This window comes from Cryptomeria japonica, chromosome 4 (assembly GCF_030272615.1).
Source record: "Cryptomeria japonica chromosome 4, Sugi_1.0, whole genome shotgun sequence".
NCBI classification, from domain to species: Eukaryota; Viridiplantae; Streptophyta; class Pinopsida; order Cupressales; family Cupressaceae; genus Cryptomeria; species Cryptomeria japonica.
In genome coordinates this window covers 423,919,617-423,939,937 of record NC_081408.1, presented here as the reverse complement: position 1 = coordinate 423,939,937, position 20,321 = coordinate 423,919,617, and the positions used below count along the sequence as shown (strand labels likewise).

At 35.2% G+C, this 20,321-nt stretch overlaps 1 protein-coding gene across 2 annotated transcripts in view; it reads right to left on the bottom strand.

The window, feature by feature from the left end:
- Positions 1 to 204: 204 nt before the first annotated feature.
- The window catches only part of LOC131030668 (protein EMSY-LIKE 3), a 78,059-nt gene continuing 57,942 nt past the window's right edge, over positions 205 to 20,321 (bottom strand). Inside the window, exons 3-11 of one of the 2 annotated variants that reach the window (XM_057961576.2) lie at positions 4,816 to 5,026; positions 4,490 to 4,599; positions 3,972 to 4,218; positions 3,576 to 3,809; positions 2,374 to 2,442; positions 2,044 to 2,289; positions 1,739 to 1,807; positions 1,559 to 1,622; positions 205 to 1,473 (exon numbers count right to left, since the gene is read on the bottom strand). In XM_057961576.2, the coding sequence (XP_057817559.1) occupies positions 1,253 to 1,473; positions 1,559 to 1,622; positions 1,739 to 1,807; positions 2,044 to 2,289; positions 2,374 to 2,442; positions 3,576 to 3,809; positions 3,972 to 4,218; positions 4,490 to 4,599; positions 4,816 to 4,902 (1,347 nt within the window). In that variant the 5' untranslated portion in view covers positions 4,903 to 5,026 and the 3' untranslated portion in view covers positions 205 to 1,252. The remainder of the gene's footprint in view (positions 1,474 to 1,558; positions 1,623 to 1,738; positions 1,808 to 2,043; positions 2,290 to 2,373; positions 2,443 to 3,575; positions 3,810 to 3,971; positions 4,219 to 4,489; positions 4,600 to 4,815; positions 5,027 to 20,321) is intronic. The other variant, XM_057961570.2, reaches the window with a different exon arrangement.

The following is a 20,321-nucleotide window of genomic DNA, read 5'->3' as shown; positions in this document are numbered from 1 at the left end:
ATTATTAATTTATTTGGTTGATCGTGCAATGTGCTTCGTCTATAATGCCATGCACCCCTAATTGGACTCCAGAAAAAAATGTTATCTCAGCAATGAGCCACAATGATGTAGTAATTTATTCATACAAATTGTGCAGAATTCATAATCGGCTACTCATTCAATCCCAACCTTTTCAAAATGGGATATGGACAACAAAGATCAAGATTGTTGCATATGAAACCATATGATACACATTACGCAAAATAATATGAGAAAGTAAAAGTCCAGTCAATCCTTTAATTGAGGTTTGACAATGGTAAAACAATTTGCAGCTCATGCTAGCTTATACAAAACAAAAGCAACAAGTCATCATCTATGTCATGACCAGTGAGAGACCTATATATTCCATTAAAGCAAAGATCAAGCTTGATGGCTTTGTCATTCACTTTTTGGTTTTTGTCAATGCTAAAAGCTGGGATCTCAACTCACACTAAAAAGTAATATGCAAAATCTTGTCCTGACTGCAACCTACGAATATAGAGGATAATCCAGCTTTTGTATGTGATTTACTGGTTAGCTAGTAGGCATGTGATTCAATGCCAACCACTCTCTAACTGGTTAAGCTAAACTTTATATATGAGCTAGCAAATAACTTGGAGCTGCAGCAACTGAGATTTCATTAGAGGGGATCTGTACCTTACATATTTCAAGGTTACTACATAAGTCCGTTGGTAACCTGACGATGGTGCAATTTTCCGTTCACTTTGAAAATCAATTACTAAATCCATTACCAACTGGATACATCTGAAGCAGCATGGCATAGTACATTGGTAGTAAGCCTGATCGAACCTGAGAATGTTACAAATGTGATCACCACTTGGGATCCCTAATTCTTTTTTAGCTTACTACTTGAGCAAGACAGGAGAATGGAGCTGCAGCACATCAGCTGTTGATCAAGTACTGACTCCAACAGGACAATCTTTTTCTCATTTTGGTTCATCTAAAGAACTTCGCAAATTGCTCAATGATAACGACCCCAACATTTGTAATGCATACAAGGGGATAACAAAGTCAAATAAAATCAACACACAATAGCTTTCAAGTACCTGGGCACCATTTCTAAGATGTCAAGGGCATTTCTACAGCCCATGGAAACTACCGCTATGAAAGCTTCCAGTTTGTAGCCTGTGTATGCATACATCATTGATAGCACAATCAACAAGCTCAAATTTAATGTGATGACAATAAAACCATGGAGAAAGATGTTTGAAGATCACATATCTTCATCCCCATCTTCTCCATCTTGTTGATCATCAGAGGCTACCCCACCTTCACCATTCATAGGTTCGCCGTCGGAGCCATCACCCCTCCCATCTCCTGCTGTATCATCTTCATCATCAGCAACATGTTGGTTTCCACTATACTGCCTATTTCTCCACACTCTTTCATGGTCAACAGAGAGTGTATGGGATGGATGGGGTTGTCGTCCATCTTCTGCACACATACAAGTTTCCTTAAGCATTCTTTATAAATTGAAAGAAATAAAACATTTGATACAAACAAATGATATAATTCGCACCACTTTCCCCATCAGATGCCTCAACAAGCCTTGCAATGGCATCAAGCAGTGATTGTTCATGTTCCTGTTAGAAAGAATATAATTAAACAAGCTATTCAAATAGTGCCAAATGCATATCTCGCACACAAGATCTGAACTGTTTATTATTATCCAAAAAGAATGTAGACTTTGATTTCTTACTTTCAGGACTTTCTTAGCCTTTTCCATGTCTACAGGATCAGGATGTGGTCCACCAGTGACCCTTTCCACCTATAAGAAAATAAGTGTGGTTCAATTAACTTTGAAAGTTATCCCTATAAAAATCATTCTTCATTTTCTTCTAAAGCAAATTGTATCAATCTAGATTCTAGATAGCACTTTACGCATCACAACCAATAAAAGTGTGAACCAGAATAAGCTAGGTTTCAAGAGGATAAAATAATTTAAATGCTTCTCTATATCTTGAATAATAATTCATTCTTTCAAAATGAAAATCTAGAGTTCACCTCTTTAAGAAGTGCATCGGTATGGAGTATTTCGATATCACCTGCTACCTTTTTGCCTATCCCATTCTGAGAGGGTCCAAAGTCCTTTCTAGACTGACCTTTTAAAACTCCTCTTCCTCTGCCAGAAGTAGAGACAAGGCCCCCACGACCACCCGACTTTTTAATCCCACGACCAGCTGCAAGCCGGCTTCCTCGACCAGATCCTGCAGGACCTTCCCAGTCCCACATAATATCTGCTGGAGATATCTAGAATGAAATGAAATAATTATTTACAAACCTTTTAATTGAAACTCCCAGAATTGAGTAATTGTAAGTAGAAAAGTGGTGTACCTCCTTCAAGTTAACCCATTCCCAAGTCTCCCTGCTTGTATTGATATCATAAACTAGTGCATGCAGTCCCTAACCATAAACAAAAAACATGCTTTAATCAGCCAGTGTGAAATTGAATATGGTATTATAAATATCATTTTAGCTGTTAAAAGTGTCCACGTCTCTTGTTTGGAGACTTCAAGCAATGGGATGAAGCTCAAATCTTTTCCATATGGTATATCTAGGTATCATCACTCTTTCTCATAGGTACCATGCATTCTGAGGACAATATCAAGTTATAACAATTCAAAAACTGGCTCTCAAAAGAGGACTTGAAAGACAACAAAACTGATCATGCTTGTGTGTGCATGTGGGCATATTACTACAATACAATAAATAGATAGAGTAGAGAGAGTAGATTAAACATTATAAATAGCGACAAGAAATAATACAATTTACTCTGCAAGAAAGCATTTGTGCAAGAAAGAATTGTATGTGGCGGAGGGTGAACAATAATTTCACATTGCATTTAGAGAGAAATGGATGTGTGGGGGGGCCAAAGGGCAGTAGATTGGCAGCTAGAGGAGAGGGAGAGTGAGAAATAGTGAGGAAGAGTTGCAAATTTCTACCAATACAGCTAGGTGGGCTTTATAAAGTACATTTTTCAAATTCCCAGTGATTAATAATAAAAAATATTAAGGTAATCACATTCAATTATCTACTTAACTGTCTGTAATTTTGAGCTATCCGTTCCTATTCACTTTAAACTAGATCTTAAGGAAAGCTTTAATTGTATAGTTAGGGCTATGCCTATTGCTATAAAAAATTTCAAGTTCAGATCCCCCTAGCAACAATAAGTTACATTCAGACTTGTCATCTGTACTAAAAAGTAAACACAAGCCTTGGGTCTAGATTTCTCAAACAAACCATAAATGAAAGATATGAAAGAACAGATGTTTAAAAAGATACCACAATTATGTGGCACTATAAGCTTCAAAAACCCAACCTTGCAAGAGAAAACACCCAGAACTAAATGGCCAACAAAATAGTGTCAGTGAGCCTACAACATATGAAGTGGAAGGACCTCTTTAAAATTAAAAGTGAATTTAAAGCGACCTTGTGTTGAAACCAAAATGTTTACTGACTAGTAATATTTCACATAGATACTATAATTTTCAGAAAATGACAATCAAATTAACACTGAACCTAAATAATTTCCATACCTCATCTGGTTTGTAATCCGTGATAACAGCCTCATAAAAGTTATTGTCTTCTGGCCACCTTGTCCTTACTTTCCGGCCTATCAAAGGGTCAACCGCTGCAGCCTCTTGAGTTTCGTTCAAACCTGAAGGCCCTGATGGTCCTCGGTTCCCAATCTGTCCCCTCCCTGCTGCTGTGACAGCATGGGTAAACTGTTGAGCCTTGATTGGAGCAGACAATACAGGCATTGGCTGACTCTGCAGAAAACAACATCGAATGACTGCAATTCTCCTAGAAATATGGTCTGCAAACACTTTTCTTTTAATATAAGATTTATAAGTACTTGAAATGATTTAGAAGACAAATTTTCCAGCAACAGAAAAATATTATTTGAGCATTCCTGAAAATTAGTTGCTTACTGCTTTAGTTTTCTTGTTCTTAGTTCCAAGAGAAGATCCCCTTTTTGCCGATGATGAAGGTTGTGCTGGTGTAGGAGCAGGCAAAGGATGCATTGCTGAATGTGGTGGCATAGGTAGAGAAGGCAAAACATGAGCTGTTTTCTGTTTCTTCCGTGATGCTGAAACAGTTGGACTAGGGGATGGATCATGGGCTGGTGCAGCAATGCTTATTAAGCCGCCTTGGTTAGCAGCCCCCTGTCTCCATTCTCTGATCACATATTTAAATACTAATGAGAAAAAATATAACTTGGACAGCTCGCAGAAGTTCTCTAGTGCTAAATGAACAAAACTTCAGTGATATAAGGAGTCTCAGACAATAGAATGTGCATAATACTTAATAATTTTCATCATAAGAATTTGTCTAATTCCTTAATCAAATAAATGAAACTTGCTAAAACTTCCAAAATGAGCACATATTAATTCTCTATGAAAAAACTGTTAGCTGCAATTACATGCATTACAACAAGTATAAATTGAACCTTATTCGTCTCAATAGATCATCTGCATTAACTCTCCCCAAGAGTTCCCTATGCTCCTCATCAGAAACTCTAAGTTCTTTTCTCAACTCGGACATCAAACCCTCTTTTGCCTGAAATATGTTTTAAGGAACCCATAAGTTTCAAGTAAAAAATATAATATTCAAGACTCAACACATTAGAATTCCCTAAAATCTACAAGCTCAGCAAGCCCAGAAATCCTTCTAAAATAAATTAAACAGCAAGAAAAACAAAATCTTTTAGAATGTTAAATAGTGAAATGCATGTCAGAAAAAGTGACAAGCAGGAAGTACAGAATAGATAAATACCCATGTAATTGCATCCGATTGTGCCTTGAAAGCTCTAAGAACAGAACTGTATGCTTCTTGTTCAAGCCAGTGAATCTGAGGCTCCATATCATTCTGAATTCTAGCATATGACACTGGGCCTGCAGAAGGTCTCCCATTCCCAGAAATTCGGCCACCACCTCTGGCTAGTCGATTTTGATGAGAAGGAGGAAGATCATCATCTGTTCCTGCTCTAATTTCAGAATGAATGCATTAAATTCACCTTATAGTAGATAGAACATTTGAAACATGTCAACAAGATAAAAGAGACATTGCAGTTTGTGATGCAACAGCAAGTGAGAATAAGACATGAAGAATGCATACCAATATGACCCTAAACCCTTTGACATCATAAGATATAAGAGGCAAACAGTGGACTTAAGCTCAACAGCTTAAGGAGAATGCTAGATGAATATCAGTGGCTTGCCTTGTGGCCCATACAGTGAAATTAAGGACACTGAAGAAAACAAAAGGTAAAAGGAGTTTTAGCATCAGAAAGTGTCTCAGAAACATTATGAGGATATATTGCATGACCCAACTTGGTTGTTCTTTCAGAGACTTCCATTATTTTCAAATTTTCAATCCTGAACTTCTGGTTAATGCACCTGCCAGCATCAGATAGCACTAGTGGCATATATGAATGGCCATTTTAATAAATTTAATCAATATTTGGTCATCAATTCCTGACATGCATTGGTTTGAAATTAAAATCTGAAACAAATTTACAAACTATTGTGCCTTAATGAGAAGAGACTATAGTGACCATGTCAACAGTTTGCAAGATGATATCAGCAGCACTTCCGTACATATTGTGTATATAATCTTTTACATCATTAGTTGTTAGTTGTGACAAGATAAGAACATATGAGCAAATGCTTGTTTTGCAATTTTAACACTTGTTTTATGGTCGTTTTTGGCCTAAAGATAATTCTAAACTTTCTATTATAAAATCTTGAAACAAAATCTGAATATAGCCTGGGATAATTCTAACCTTTCTATTATAAAATCCTAATACAAAATCTGAATATAAACAAACAACACTAGAATCTTATAGGGTTTATGAGTACTATTATATTTGACCAATCAGACTTACATCACTACAGGGTGAAGGCGGCCTATTATATTAATCAATCAGCTCAAGGCAAGGGGTTGGGCACCTACTAAATTAACCAGTCAGCGTGCATAATAATTTTATTCACCTTATCCATGCGTTAATATTACAAATATTAAATATATTTCTCAAACATGGAAAATAACAGTAGGAAAAAATCGCAATGCCTGTAAAAAGTCATTGACCATCACTCAACGATTTTTTCCCATTAAAATCGCATTTTAATCACATTGGAAATCGTGTTTAAAACCAAAAAAAAATGCATCACCTTTCCCGCAACCCCATGAAAAGCTAAAAATGAACCAAAAAAATAATGAATTCCCAGTTACACGACATTTTCCGGCACTAATTGCACACATGCATTGGCTGGGATTTCAACAAAAGTCAGCGAGACTTGCAGGGAGTTGTCGGCTTCAAGTAGGTGATTTTATCATGTTTCCTGTTTCTCCTATGTATCATCAACACAATAGTCTCGTCATAAGAATTAACTGCAAATTTCTATTATTATTTTGATTAATTGCAGACTTATATTATTTGCGATTTATTGCAAATTTCTATTATTTGCAATCTTATAGCAACTAGAGATCTAATCCTAGTAGAGAATGTGCTTTTGATTTATGTGCTCAGTTCATAGCTCCAGAACCCCCACTTCACACCCACAAGGGAAAGGAACCATTCCCCCGCACCCCCTCAATCGTTAGATTTTTCTCACATCTAACACCTTGTGCAGCTTGTCATCACTGCCCCTCAAAACCCACTAGGATCTCCACTCCCAAAGCGCCACTAGTTATTGAGATCCCTTGTCATATAAGAAATTTGATTACAATGAGAGGGTCTAGGAGTGGAGACTAGAATCAAGAACTTAAACAACTAATTTTATCACTATCATAATATCATTGATCAATGATGAAGTATCATACTATTAGTATCAAAGATTCAAATGTGATTATTAGAACCTCTCCCCAAGTTTTCACTAGACCAAGGAAGAGAAAGATGTAAAATGTTGTCATATGCAATTTATGAATCATAATGATGTTAAAGGCAATCATCATAAATTCATAATAGTTGTCAGCTGACTACTGTATCAGGATTCTGCATGAGGATAAGGTTTTGTACTAAACTTGCATTCAAATAAATTAAATTTAATAAAAATCACTTTTGCACTCATTTATGGACTCGTTGGATACATCTTGTCATCAAATTTTGCAAAACAAATGTGTTTCTAAGCAATTTTTTAAGTTGACAAGTTTTTTACTTAGTCAAGTTTTTTGGGTCTGGCAAGTTTTCGCTGAGTCCAAATTTTCCAAATATGGCTGATCTCATACAAAAAAATCAACACTATGTTATTGATTGTATCATCGAGCCTTTCATTATGAGCAGAAGAAATATCATATTAGTGCTCTGTTTTCTACCATTCTTGCCATAAACCATCTCATTACAAGTTAAGCATAAATCATAAATGTGTGATGCTTGGTTGCCTTCTAAATCAAATCATTTTCTGAGATCTGGGGGTTAAATTTGACTATTAATCCTACCTGTTATGTAAAATTTTCATGATGTTTATCTATGCAACACTCTCCTCCAGATGCGAGGACAGCTTATGGTAAATGACGGAATGATGACAGACTAAATATATGTTTAATTGTATACCTCTGTTGACGATTAGCCTAAAATTTCTCTTGCATCCAACACTGCAATTTTTTAAAATTTATTTGATGGTAAAAAACACAAACATTATCAAATGGCTATTAAATTTAACCCCTGCCTTCAACTCTCTATTTTATTTGCTTTCTATATCTTTATGCAATGGAAATACCCTTAAAATTCAAAAACAAGTAGTTTTTGTCTTTTAGTTTTTTTCTACAGTTCTTTATGTTTTTTTTTAATCCAATTTTTTCCCAATTTTTTCAAAAAATCTTATACTTTTGATTTGCCGATTTCTTCCCCAAACGATTTGGGAATAAACATTGTTTCTAATAGATCATCTCTTGTACTCCTATAATGTTTACTCCAGTATCTCTCACATTAAGAAGTTTTCAAAATTTATCAAATCTCCAATTACACACAGAGTTGGTGAGGGAATTAGCTACCTAATCATTACTTGTAATGTAGACCAACTCAATTTTTCCAACTGCACCTAACCTCAAATGAAATGCTGATGTGTCTCCACATTTTAAGTTCTAGCATGGCATCTCCACATGCTTTGTTAACATTGTATAAAACCTTGATTATCACAAAGCAGTAGTTTAGGATCATCCCACAGAATCCCGAAGTAACAGAGAGTTCCAAGACAAACTGCCCCACAAGTCACTGAAATTGCTGCCCTATATTCTACTTTAGCTGATAGCAAAGAAACTGTTTTTTTTATATTATAAACCAAGAACTGACATCAAAACCAAAATTAAAAGGATATACTAAAGTAGACTTCCTGTCAACAATGTCACTGGCCCAATCTGAAAATTTATGGTCTTTAAATTTGAAGTGATCAAAAATGAAGAACTGAATCTGTGTAGTCTTTTAAATTTGAACTTGCATCTAGTGAAGATAAGTCCAAGCTTGAAAATTCCTTTCACATATTACAAAATCATCTCTGCAGCTTTCCAATGAGTGACAGATGGAAAATCAGAAACCGTGAGAAAGTGCCACTGTCATAGCTGATACAGGACCTAGTGGTAGTCAAATAAATAAGGCTTCTCACAAGTTGCCAAAAATAACATTTGTTTATCTAAATCATACCTAATCAGTGCAACAGACTATCTTCATATTTAGACTCAGAAAAAATATGCTGCCTTTCGTGTACCATACTTCCATCCCTGTCTAATAATGCAAGAAAAACTCGATCAGACATCCCAAAATCCTAGCAAAGTTGCTTTTCGAGATAGTTCATCTTATTAATGTCACCACCAATGATGATGATCAACCGCAAATAATGCAACTCTGACAATTTCACCATCATCATGCTTTACATACAATGAGTAATCAGATTTGCATATCATGAATCTATGGTTAGTGAACTACTCATTAGTGCAAGAATAACAGGCTCTTGGATCTTGCTTTAACCCATATAGATGGAATGCCTAAAAAACAATTTGTTCTATTCTAGTTCAATCAAACAGAACCTTCACGTTTATCCATGTAGGCAATCTTGTCAAGAGATCTAATAAGAAATGCACACTTTACATCCACTTGATGTAACTCCCAACCAAGTTGTGCTGCAAAACTAAACGACAATCCAATCATAGTCATTGTAGTCATTTTCGCTACAGGTGCAGAAATTTATTTTAAGTCCACACCTTCAATTTTATCATAGCCTTGGGTGACAAGTTGGGATTCATAATTGTCAATAGAACCGTCAGAGTTAACTCTATAAACTATTGACAGCCAATTGGTTTCTTGTTCAGATATAGGTTAATAAGATCCCAATGTCATTCTATGAAACTGAATTTAACTTCTTTCAAGGCTTCTTGCCATTAAGGCTCATCTTAAGCCTCTTTATATGACAAGTTCATCAACGCTTAGAGCATTAAACAGTGATACATTGTTGATATTCACATTCTTATTTAACATATTCATTTGCAAGTATCATTTTGGGAGCTTAGACTTTTGAAGGGAAGTAAAGGAGAAAGAAAAAGATGATTCAATTTCCCATCTCACTTCACTTTTATCTTCACTTTCTATTTTGTTCTCTCCCTCACTATCATTCTTTACATCATTTGATTTACTTCTGCCCTTTGCATCTACGGTATGTACAATCCCTTCATAATTCTCATCCAACACAACTTTCCTGCTAATGCAATCTTTTGCTTGAAAGGATTACAAATTCTATGTGCTTATAGCATCCACAAAAAAAAATTTAACACTTTTAGCATCCTCATTTTGCCTTCATTAGGTAAGCATTCAAATGAGGTGCATCCACCAACACAAAGATCACTAGCAAGGGGCTTTTAACCAATCCATGCTTCTTCAAGTGGGAGCATGACTAACTAATTTTGAATGATTTCCATTTAACAAGTAAATAGTTAGTATTGACAACATTCACCCCAAAAATAATTACATGTAAATTAAGCTTTCAACATGCTTCTAGCCATTTCCATAATGGTGTGATTCTTCCTTTCTGCCACACCATTTTGCTATGGAGTGTATAATGCATTAACTTGTTTAATCTTATGGTTTTTACGGAATTTGTATAATTTATAGGACTTACACTCACTTCCACAATCACTAATCAAAATTTTGATTTTGTTAGTTAAAAAATTTTCAGCTTCAGTTTCCATTTTTTCAATTAAGGCAGGCCAGGCTTATACTCGTATAAACTCATATCTTTCTGACGTACTCATTAGTGGAAGTAACAAACTACCTTGCCAATCCAAGTGAACTTTAAAAATAGCCACCTAGTAGAGTTGAACTACTTCCAACTTGATGTTTGATTGTCATCTTTGAGTAAATAGTTTTCCGTGTTACTTGCTAAGTGCGCATGCTTTTTAAATTATAACATGGTTTGTTACCAATGGTAAATCATGCACCGTGTTAAATTATGCCATGTGATGCTTTGAAAACATTTTGTTACTAGGTCATCTCAAGCTTCTCAAAGTTTGTATATTCTACTTACTGAAATGCCCTGCCCAATTTGATTTACATTTTGATTTATGACTCACTGATCTTTATTGAACATCAAATCTAAACCCTGCTTAGTCTTCTAAAAAAGAGAAAACTATTCTAAAATGAAGGTAAATTTAGAGCATTTTTCATCTTGCATTTGGCACAACCAAGGAGGTTCATGATTATATTGCCTTTTGCCAAATTCATTAGAGCTATTGTAACAACTACCAGAGATGAAATCTAGTCAAGTGGCGTTATTAGCTTTAATCTTCTCTCTCTTGTCAGACTTTTTCTTCCTGCAATTCTTATTTTAAAATTTTCATGACCTCCTTTATCGTGGTAATTATAGGAGAATGACTCTTTTGTTTTGTAAAAATTTCATTTTATCTTGTTCTATGGCTTGCTATTTTCCATTCCTAGCAGATTTATTATCTTTTCAGTTTGTGATGCAAAAGCCACACCACCACTACCATTCATGCTCTTATAATCACCCATCATTTTCTCTTCATACAAAAGCAAACTAAGTCCTCAAATTTAATGTCCCCTAATGGGACCCTCTTGTACAATGTCCTAGAATCACAATTTTAGTGCATAGAGAGAACAAAAGGAGGACACTAATGTAAACTAAAGCTTGGTCTGGAACCTGCACAGCAAATTAGACAACATTTCCATTATGTCATGATAGAACATATATCCATCGTTCTTAATATATTGCAAAGTGTATATGAAGGATTCAACAACCCTTTCTCTCCCTAAACCTGTCCTCATATGGAGCTCAAGGAGAATCACACAAGGTGGCTTGAGTCTATCTCTCTCCAACAAGCCCAAGAGCACCAAGGACCTCGTCAACTTGACCTTTTGGCCCACACTCAGAGTTGGCATACCAGCTGGAGCCTAGAGCTCTTGCTTCCTTCTATTCTCCCTCCATAATCAGATGGTGAGATTGAAAGGCATTACAGACTCCATCATGTAATTTACTTAATCGTCATATGAACAATTAGTGATAGAAAAGCATTACTACACTGCCATACATATTGCAGTCTATATTAATATTACTATTAAATTTGGCATAGAACATTATAAGGCATCATATATTAAGCATACACATTAAGCACATCCACATGCATTCCACCAAGAACAAGGATGTTACTGCCTGCAACTTAATAACAGTTCTGATCTGATCTGATTTGATTCCCTGGTGATGTCCCTGGATGATTTGATAACTTTCCTTTATATCTCTCAATGTGAGGGAGAGGTCACACCTCTTCATCATGTATGCCCTTTGGCAAGAGACACACCCTTTCACCATTAGCACCCTTTGAAAGAGTGCAGCTCTTCATTATCTCTGCCCTTTGAAAAGGACACAACCTTTCACAATCAGATCTGCCCTTTTGATTCCCAAATTATCTCCCCTCAAATGAGGTTCTCTTCTCCCTTTTATATCTCATGTTTGAGGGAGTCACAACTTTTCATTTAATGTCCTTTGACCATTCATTAACTTAATTAAATTTTAATTATATTTAATTATATTCTCTTATATTTTAATTTAATTTTTAATTTTATTATTAAATTCTATTTCAAAGTGGGGACATTACATCAAAGTAGAGATGTTCTTTCCTCTGCATAATGCATATACTCGTTGCAAGGATGTGATGGCATTCATGAAGGCTATTGAGATGACTAGAGCAATCACCTTCTATCCCTTCATTCAATACATGGGTGTTACTTACTATGGATCAGCTAGGACACAAACCTGATAACTTCCCTTTGCATGTTGGGTTGTGCTCTATCATTAACCCCCTTTGTGACAGGGCTTTTTGGCTGTATCATTTGGTGCACATTTTTGTACTCAAGGCTCCTGGTTTGGCTCTAATACTATACTAGCGCTTGCACCAAATGAAAGTGTAATGGTAAAGCCGACAGTAATATATTCTAAAAGTTTTGCATTCTTAATTATAGTATAAAATCTTGTTTTTCTTTCAAATTGCCAACCCATTACAGTAATCATTATTATGAAATGTAGTCATCATATTTTATTATAAAATTTATTGAAGTCTTAGATTTTTCAAAATGCACATATACTAATAATAAAAACCAATAATTTATGATCTAAGATGGACATTTATTTTATAGTACATTATTTTTTATTATTTTTATTAATTTTTTATATTTTATTTACTAAATTTTTAATTCATACCTAAAGCTCACCATCCACAACTTAAGCCAATCCAAAATTGGTAAAATGGAGAACCACCAGTAAAAGATGTTACAATTAATTGTAAAAAGATACAATTTGATAAATTTTATTAGCAATACAAAATATGCTAGAAGGAAAAATTACATGTTAAGAAACAATTTGATTTGTCAAGTGAATGGAAATGTTTTTATGGATGTTTCTTCGTTATTACACACCATAAACATAGAACTACTCTATCATTGACCAAAACAATTCATTTCTCTTCCAAAATTTTCTCTTTAATTATTTTCCATCATCATTATTTTATTTGGATGGTATGGAGTGCACACTTGTCTTGTACCTTCCAATAGCTATATTATTCAAAACATATTTTAGCCACTTCTTTTTTGATGCAAAGTGCTAATAAACTATAAGTTTAAAAAATTAAATAATTACGGAGAAAAATAACATAATAGCGATCTTTTATACCGATATACATCTATAGAGCTAATCTTGGAAGTTATTTAATGTTTCATATTCACTTCCCCAATCCTCCTTTTTTGTCTTACATATATACGGAGTTCATTGTAAATTTATCATAGTTTTCATTACAGTGTTTTGATATTTTGTGCTAATGCATTTGTGAAATTATTTTAGATATGGCATTCATCTTGTTATTGCTCCAACATAGTATCAAAGTCATGAACCATAATTTTCTTCCTAATTTTATTTCAATCCCACACTTTGCCCTATCATAAATGTGTCATAGAGAAGGTCCAGTTAAGTTAGGAGCACCTATCAAATCATCAAATTTCACCACTAAAAATTTTTACAATATTTTTTTGCTCCCTATACCATGTGTCTACAACCTATTAAAAAGTTTGTACCCATCTACTCTCCATGCCATTTGTAATACTTAGGCATTAGCTTTAAAATCAAGTGACTGAACCTAATTTTATCGCTCCTTAGTTTCCATCATATGGCAACAAAACCTCACTTGTCATAGACAAGTTCTGTCGTTACACAATTACAGCTTTATCAATTCGCTGACTCTAGAAGAATAATTAGGGCAAATTTTGAACTCTGTGTTTTTGGATATTTATCTGAGGGATGGGGTTATGGCTTTCCATGCAAACTGTAACAGGCCTCGGCAATATGGGGAATTCGCTTTCTACAGAAAGAATTTGTGTGATAGTTTTTCATTATGAATGAATCACACTGACATAATCCAAAAACAATTTGACCGATTTGGAGATCTGTGGGATCTGATCTCTCCTATCATACTCCTCTACGAAGTTGAAGTTGTGCACAGTTGGGTTTTGTTCTTCGCACCTCCGTATCACTTCTATTTGGGCATAAAAACGAATCTTTCAGATTGCCCTTGAATTTTGAAAAATGCCCAGTGTGAGAGATTTACCTGCGAAGATTAAGGAAACAGTAAAGGAGAGATCCTGTTTCAATTCCGGTCCAGGCTGGCAAGATGGGCAAGTTCCTCGTGGAACCCAATCATTTATCGGCTCCGATTCAAAGCGGCTATGGAACGGATTCCAGCAGTCGGCAAATTTTCCAGGCAACTTTTCCCGACAGCAAGACACTTCCAGTGGGCTATGCCCACGTTATAATAGCCCATCGGCTAATTATTTTCTTATGGACCAGCTAGGATACGAACCTATATACATTAAGAATTTTGATCAAAAGTATAATAGGTTTGTTTTGTGCACAAAACAGTTTGTTTTTGTATGCACATGAGCATGGAAGTTGTAAGGTCATACACCTCATTCTTGTATTTAGTGTATTTTAGGAGTACAAGGAATGTGTAAAGTTTAGCTCATCTACTTTCATTAGCTGTTCATCTTTATTGAGCTTGTATAAGTATCAGCAAACAGTCTATGGACAGCCATCACAACGTCTTTTTTGTTACAACTTGTATGGACCACCTATATTTTGCACATATGATATCAAAGCCTCGTGAAAGAAACTCCCTGCTTAATTTCTCATCTTATTGAGCTTGTGTAGGTATGGGTAAATGGTCTATGGACAGCCATCACAAAATTTGTATATTTTGTGTTGTCTCACTTGGGATATGACTTGGGGAGACCTTCCCTATTTTGTATAATGCCAAGGGATCATAGTCAACAGGAAAGTCCAACATTGAGACACTATAACTCACATCAATTTATTTATATATAATACAGTCACATCTTTATTCACTCGATCATCTACCCTAAATTGAGTGGCTTCATCATCCATCTTCTTGTAACTATCTGCTACAGGTGAATATGGCAAGGATTGATCAGGCCAATATAGGAAGCAGGTGGAAATTATTTTTTAAAAGCAACAACCAAAATCCTCACTAAAAAAGAGGACATAAGAACACTTATCAAATTGCAAAATAGATAAATTTTAATTTATGTGTGTGTGAATATGCATGTGTGGCACAATAGAGGAAAAAGGCTTCAAAGCATTGTTCCACGGCCGTTGGGGACAGGAGGACTTGGGCCAGAGGGAGTGAAACGTGTTTCCATGGAACACTGCTTCAAAGAAAAGAATGTTCCCTCTGTTTTTTGAAGTTTATCAAGAGAAGATGATATTTTAACTACTACAGATGGAAATCATGTGATATCTTGTTCTATTTGCTTTATCTTCTGCTAATTCTGATTTAAACCTGCCCCCTGTAGCTCTGTATACCTCAACAATTGAAGTGTGACCGTAGTGCCTATTTCTGATGAGATTTTTCGCTTCAACTCACAAAATAATAACATCAAGAATTACTCTTTGTGAAACCGTCCTTAAAGAAGGATAAATGCATGGTAATTAAAAGCAATCATTTTTTAGATTAAGTATGCATGAATAATAAATATGTTTAGTTACAGGGTCACAAAGTTCCTAGTAACTTCTACAAGGATTTAGTAAAGCATTGGACATGCCATTAAATCTTAAATGGTGGCACTTGCATGCAATTATACTTAGCATGAACCCACAAATGGCTCCTTTCATATGCATGTAATGACATGGCAAATTACTCCCAGTAAATTAAAAACTTGGAAGATTCGAAGAGAGACAGAAGTGTAGTTGGCAGTGCCTACGTAGATGCCAAAGCTGCAAAACAAATATCAAGAGGCCTCAAACAAGACCCAACGGACACCAGAATTAAGAAACATGCACGATCATTATATATCAGCAAACAACCATATTGAGAATAACGACAAATAGCTACATGACTTAGTGAGCAAAATGATATTGTGTACCCACCACAATAAGAAATATACACAATAACACTTAAGATTAAGGATATTCAATCAAGTAAATCTGCATCTAATATTTCATGTTTGTATCCAAAACTCATCTCACTTTACAATATACCACTTTCTAATGTAAATTTACAAAAACAAAATGAGAACATATATGGAACTACCACAAACTTTAACTGACATTATAAAGAAGCCAAGGGAATGGTCATATAAACCATGAAAGATATAACTTGGGAATGGAAGTAACCATCACCAAAGTAGAAGAAATAATTATAAAACGCAATTGAAGATCTTTCAATTTTTTTTAAGAGGCAAACAAGAAGGGGAGAAAGAACTTCCTCTTGTTGGCAGAGATGTTTATACTCCTCCAACAAATTGAGGAAGATTGAAGAATATACAAATAAAAGTACATGGAAAAGCACTTGAAAAGTAAAGGCACTTGAGGGTGAAGTTCCTTGGCAAATCCTTATCCACCACAAAATCCTTAATTCACACCATCTACATTTAACTTAGGAGCTTCTTGTAGCTATATAATATAATATAATTGCTATGTTACCTCGAGTTTCTGGGACGCGGGACGGGAAAACAGGTTTCGGGACGTTTTTTTTTTTGCCCGGAACAGGGGACGGCAGGGGACGGCTAGCTATATATATATGAATAATGAAATTTAATAATAGCAAGTAGCAACATAGTAACATTTATAAATTAGAGTCTTGATTCTAATTCTAATTATTTGCAAATGATGTTTAATTTCAATGTTCTCAAAAAGATTTTCATTCATCAGCAAAATAAGTTAACTGTTCTCACTCAGATTGAATGATTAAGACTAAGCTATGAACATTCAGATATAAGAACGGAGTGCACATGTTACAAATGAAACGCAGACTTTAATAATGGTAGCCGTTCATTGATTGATAACAATAATTCATGGCATCCATATATGATAGTTACAGTATTAAAATCTCTTCCAGTATACATGGAAATAATTGCAGAAAAATCTGACCTTAATATTGGGCAGATAACAACATACCCAGTGCAGCAAATAATACTCAGATTTATGCATAGGTACTCAGAATGTGAACAGCAACAACAAGAATCTTATATGCTGTATGAGACGGAAACAGCTATAGCCGGTCCCCGGGGAAAATGTTGACTGTCCCCGAGATTCCAGGACGGTTTCCAAAAATTTTCGAGGATCGGGGACGTTTGGGAAACGTTTCCGGCCGTCCCGAAGTCCCCGAAACCGGAACGGTTTCCGAAACAGGTGCCTTGAAGCCGGAAACGATAATTGTAATGCCAAAGCATTGGTAGTTACTGCTTTAGCACCAATTAAAAGATGCTAGGCAGAGTTTCTTAGATTCACTACTGATCTGAGGCCCGAAGGAGACACATTAAACTGGATTCTTACATGTTAGTGTGGAAACCATTCAAAAGAGATAAATTCCAACAATAACAATCAATCAATTGAACAGTTGATTCAAAGAGAACTCAAATAAAATAAAATAATATACTAGAGCTGTAATGCAAGGTGGTATCATGCAGAATGTTGTACAATGATCCTAGAAAAAGATGTCTAGATAGATGTCTCTATGGTACTATACCTTCATGCCTGTTCAGCAAATAATTGTGTTTCATAATTATACACGACTATTTGAAGAAGCATCATGATATTTAGAAGAAAGGCAACCATTCTCCTTCCTTTGGTTTGCATTCCACATTTTATCGCTTTTGGTATATGTGTTGTACAGCAACCATTAAATTTGTTGAGGCAAGGGGTGTTATAGAGGCAACAATTTGAAAATCAGAGTTACCAATTCTCCTTAAAAGCTTACCTGAAAAAAAACATATACCATTAGGATGGCTTTTTCGATTTTTTGATCTTCAGCCCATAAAGTTTCATTTCAATATGATTCCTCCTTCATCTACAAAGAACAAATTTAAGGAAATTATTTTGGTTTGTATCATCTCACTAGTCTCATCAAAATGTTGCCCCAATAAGCAGCCTCTAATATGTGAGCAGGAGCCATATCATGTATGAGTTCTTGTTAGTTTTTGTCTAAACCTGTTAGGATTTTGACATACCCCCTTCCCTGATTTACGACTTTTCTGCAGTTTTATAAAAAGATGCCACACAAGCTAGTCAAGTGATTGTAATTCTATCTATATTTTCTGTTATAATTGAGATCCTTTTCTCTTATTGCACCAAGTGAAGTTTTGGGGAGGATTCAAGGTCGATAAGATTGATGCTGAAGGGAAGATCAAAAGGAGCATTGGAAACTGACAAATTGAAGCAGCATCCTTCTATTTTTCAACTGTAATCTTGTAGAACTGAGCTCTTACCATTTGCATGGTTTTTTTTCCGAAGGAAGTGCAGGTGCAAAATATGCTTCCCATACTAATCTATGACAGGAAGTATGTGCAAAAATTAAATTTACACGAGAAATATAACACAACACCATGATTTACAAGGAAAACAACCCTTTCAAGAGAAAAACTCCACATTCCAAAGCAACTCAATGTATTCAGTAATCAAGGTTACAATACACTTGTTGAGTCAACCGATAAGAATATCATCAATAAGAGATTTGAAGTAACTCTAATAGTGAAACACTACCTACAAAACTCGCTATCTAAATCTCAATCTCATACACCTTATAAATAAAAGAAGCAATACATGAAACCATCAAATGGTAACTAGAAAACCATAAGCTAAAACCACCAAAAATGTGGTACCCAAATCCCTAGTTAAAAATCCAATTGCCCGAATCCTAAGATGAATCCACAAGCTAAAAACAAGGTATTCCTTCCACCCACCATAAGTTTGTCATAATCCACTCACCAACTTAAGTGCTCCATTATCTCCATTCAAATATGCCTTGTAAGGTGTCATAAAACATGCTATAAGTTGGTCAACAAGTGTAATTCCCTCTTATAGCTCATAGATGTTTTTACATTTCTACTTTGAGAAGTCTAATTTTCAAAGGACATAACTTTTAATCCAAGAAACTGATTGAATCCATTTATTTAATTGTAGAGTTTGAAAAGATCTATTGAGCATCAAGGAATCAATGTTGAACCATCCAACAAAAATATAGGCCAAAAATGACCTCTATAGCCCAAACATTAATTCCTTTTGTTCTATTGCCAAAAATTTCAATATTGTGTTCTTAACATCAAGATGCAAGATTGAGCCACATTTCCTAACATTCTCCTAAATGTGAACACCTTGCCAGAGCAAAAGAAGTACAAATGTTCTACAAAGTGTCAACTTTCTCCATCATCACCCTCCCATCCTCTGCCATGTCATAAATTTCGATTTTGTGTTCTTAACATTAAGATGCAAGATTGAGCCACATTTCCTAACATTCTCCTAAATGTCGAACACCTTGCCAGAGCAAAAGAAGTACAAATGTTCTACAAAGTGTCAAAGGTCAAGCTCTAACATATGGCTCCCTGACTGTCACATAAAACTATAATAACTTCTTGACTTGGCTCTACATATCAACACAATCTCTTAAGCCAGATTTTTTTTTTGCAAGCACGAATAGCTACCATGTACTCAAGTTATGTAGTGGACAAAGCGACAATAACCTGCCACATACTCGTCCAACAAATTACATCATTGAATAAATTGAAAATATAACCACTAGTTGATCTCTTGCTATCAATATCAATTACCCAATCTAAATCTACAAATCCATGAGTATTTATTGCATGTTAGCCCCATAGAATCACCATGATAACAAATAGAGTATTTGGAGGTACCCCACAAATATCCAAAGACCCTCTTAATTGCATCCCCACTAGACTTGTCCAAGGATTAGCCTTGAAACAGCTAAGGGTTCCCACTATTTAGGCAATATCTAGTCTAGTACAAACCAAAGCATACATCAACCTTCCAACAACTCTAGCATAAGGTAGTGAACTCATGTCCTCCATCTCACTAGGTGAATTAGGCACTACTATACAAATAATTTGGTTCTCAGTGGGTTAGGAAAACACAATGATTTGCAAATTGTCATGTTAAGTCTCTCCAACATGGAGTTCACATAATTGCTTTGGCCTAACCAAAGCTTTATGTCCATTATGTCTCTTTGATCTCCATACCCAAAATATATTTCATAGCCCCTAAGTCCATGCCCAATTGTGTTGAAAACTAAGACTTCAAGTCACAACTCACATTCTAACTATTATCGAAAAACAAAAAATCAACATATAATACAATAATAAGAAATCAATCATTATCCATATTATAATAGATTCAATGATCGGATTTGAGTCTCAAATATTCCAAACTCAACACAAAGGAATCAACTTACGGTACCATATCCTAAGAGAGTTAAGACATACA